The sequence below is a fragment of the Crocuta crocuta genome, unplaced genomic scaffold (assembly GCF_008692635.1).
Source record: "Crocuta crocuta isolate KB4526 unplaced genomic scaffold, BGI_CrCroc_1.0 scaffold303, whole genome shotgun sequence".
Lineage (NCBI taxonomy): Eukaryota > Metazoa > Chordata > Mammalia > Carnivora > Hyaenidae > Crocuta > Crocuta crocuta.
Genome location: NW_027528276.1, coordinates 1,539,500 through 1,541,398, shown reverse-complemented (window position 1 = coordinate 1,541,398; position 1,899 = coordinate 1,539,500). Strand labels below are relative to the sequence as shown.

At 46.2% G+C, this 1,899-nt stretch overlaps 1 protein-coding gene across 1 annotated transcript in view; it reads left to right on the top strand.

The window, feature by feature from the left end:
* The window catches only part of STK40 (serine/threonine kinase 40), a 38,584-nt gene that overhangs the window by 17,760 nt on the left and 18,925 nt on the right, over window positions 1-1,899 (top strand). The window contains exon 2 of the mRNA XM_077753122.1: window positions 1,730-1,849. Coding sequence (XP_077609248.1) covers window positions 1,738-1,849 — 112 coding nt within the window. The 5' untranslated portion in view covers window positions 1,730-1,737. The remainder of the gene's footprint in view (window positions 1-1,729; window positions 1,850-1,899) is intronic.

Here is a 1,899-nt window from a genome sequence, read left to right as displayed (position 1 = left end):
ATATATATATATATATATATATATATATATATATATATATATATATATATAAATACAGGGGTGCTGTGGTTTCATACACACACATGTATATTTTGTGTGTGTGTGTGTGTGTGTGTGTGGAATGTTTAGTCTGGTGGTGGGGAGAAGACATTAAGCCTATAGACATACAAATAAATACATAGTCACAAAATACGGAAAGTGCTGTGAATGAAAATTCCACGACGGAATGCTGGGACCCAGTGGTGGTGGAAATATCAGGGAAGGCTTCTCTGAGGAGGTGATATTTAAACTGAGAAGGATGCATAGAAGTCAGCCAGGCAAAGGGCGAGAACACTGTTCCAGACACATTACTGTCCAGCTTTTGAAGATTTTTCTCGTAGCGGTTTCATTTTTCTTGTATTAAATGATTTCGAATCTGCGTCCAGCGTAAGCCTCTTTGGCTTCTGCTCCATCTGGGGGCTTTCAAGGCCTACTGGTTACATGGCCCTAGTTACTCTCAGAATGAAGTCATGGGTCCATGCCTCAGTGGCAGAGCTCTAAAAACAAATGGGGACTTGATGGGAGGCAAACCTGGTAGATTGGACTAGAGGTGTGAAATTTCCAACTCACTGCCAGAGTCAGTCTCCTGGGGTTTAGAATAAGGGCCAGACAATAAACTATTTGTAAAAAATTAAATTAAAAATTAAAAAAAAAAATAAAAAGAATAAGGGCCAGAATGGCTGCACGTGAAGATTGAAGCTAACTAGTGAGTGTGTACCTGTCCTCAGGTGTGGCCTTCCAGGAGTAACAGCCAAACAAACTACAGGAAAAGAGAGCTATTTGACTACATAAGCATGTCACTTTTTTTTTTCAGCAAAATGTTAAAACATTGAGAAGAACTCCATCCTATTCAGCTATAATCTTAATATATAAAGAGTTCTCTTGTCTTTTTAAATCTACATCTAGAGGTTAAAGTCTTTTAGAATCTGTCTCCTGTGTCCATCTTTCCTCTTAACCCTGGAGGAGACAGGGATTTCCAGGCACACCCAGGTGCATCCTTTAACTGGCTCTTAAATGCACAATATATGTTTTTCTTAAAAGTCATTAAAGAAAAATTTGAAAATAGGAGAAAGAGAAGAAAAAGTAGCTCCCCCCACTGACAACTTTGGGGTGTTCTTCCAACAGAGAGGACTTAAGAGTCCGGGGAGTTTGAGAGAGGAGGTCCTCGGGGCGGCCATCCTCACACTTGGTGGGCATGAGAGTCCCCGGGCCCCCCTCCATCCCACACCCCAGAGATCAAAGCAGTGGAGATGCAGCGGGACCCAGGATTCAGCACCTCAGGCTACCTGGCTTCAAGTATTTGGGGGAAAGACTTCACTTTGGGAACAGCCGCTTCCAGGCCATCTCCCTGTCACTCTCTGTGCTGGTCTCTTGGGGACCCCGGTTTGCATCCGTACACAGCCAATGTCCTCTCTGCATTTGATTGGGCCATTTGAGTATGTATGCTGTCTGTAGCCAGTGTATGCTGCTTGGAAGGACATCCCCCTTGAGCCCCTGATTGATGCCAAGGAAAGGAGCTGTGGTTCTTTGTCACTGGGAGCCTTCGATGCTCCTCCGGGAGGGGGAGGAGGCGGCGGCGGCAGCAGCAGCAGCTGTGTGACGCATCCCCAAGTCAGAGACTTGCAGGCTGAGTTCGCATGAGGAAACTCGCTGACTTGCTCAGTGAAGGGCTCTTCTCTTTCTTGTCTAGAGCTGAGAATGAAGCGGAGAGCATCGGACAGAGGAGCTGGGGAAACGTCGGCCAGGGCCAAGGCTCTAGGAGGTGGCATTTCCGGAAATAATGCAAAGAGAGCTGGACCATTCATCCTGGGTAAGCTTCTGACCACTGGGTGAGTGGGGTTGTGGGGGCAGGGGGGGCCG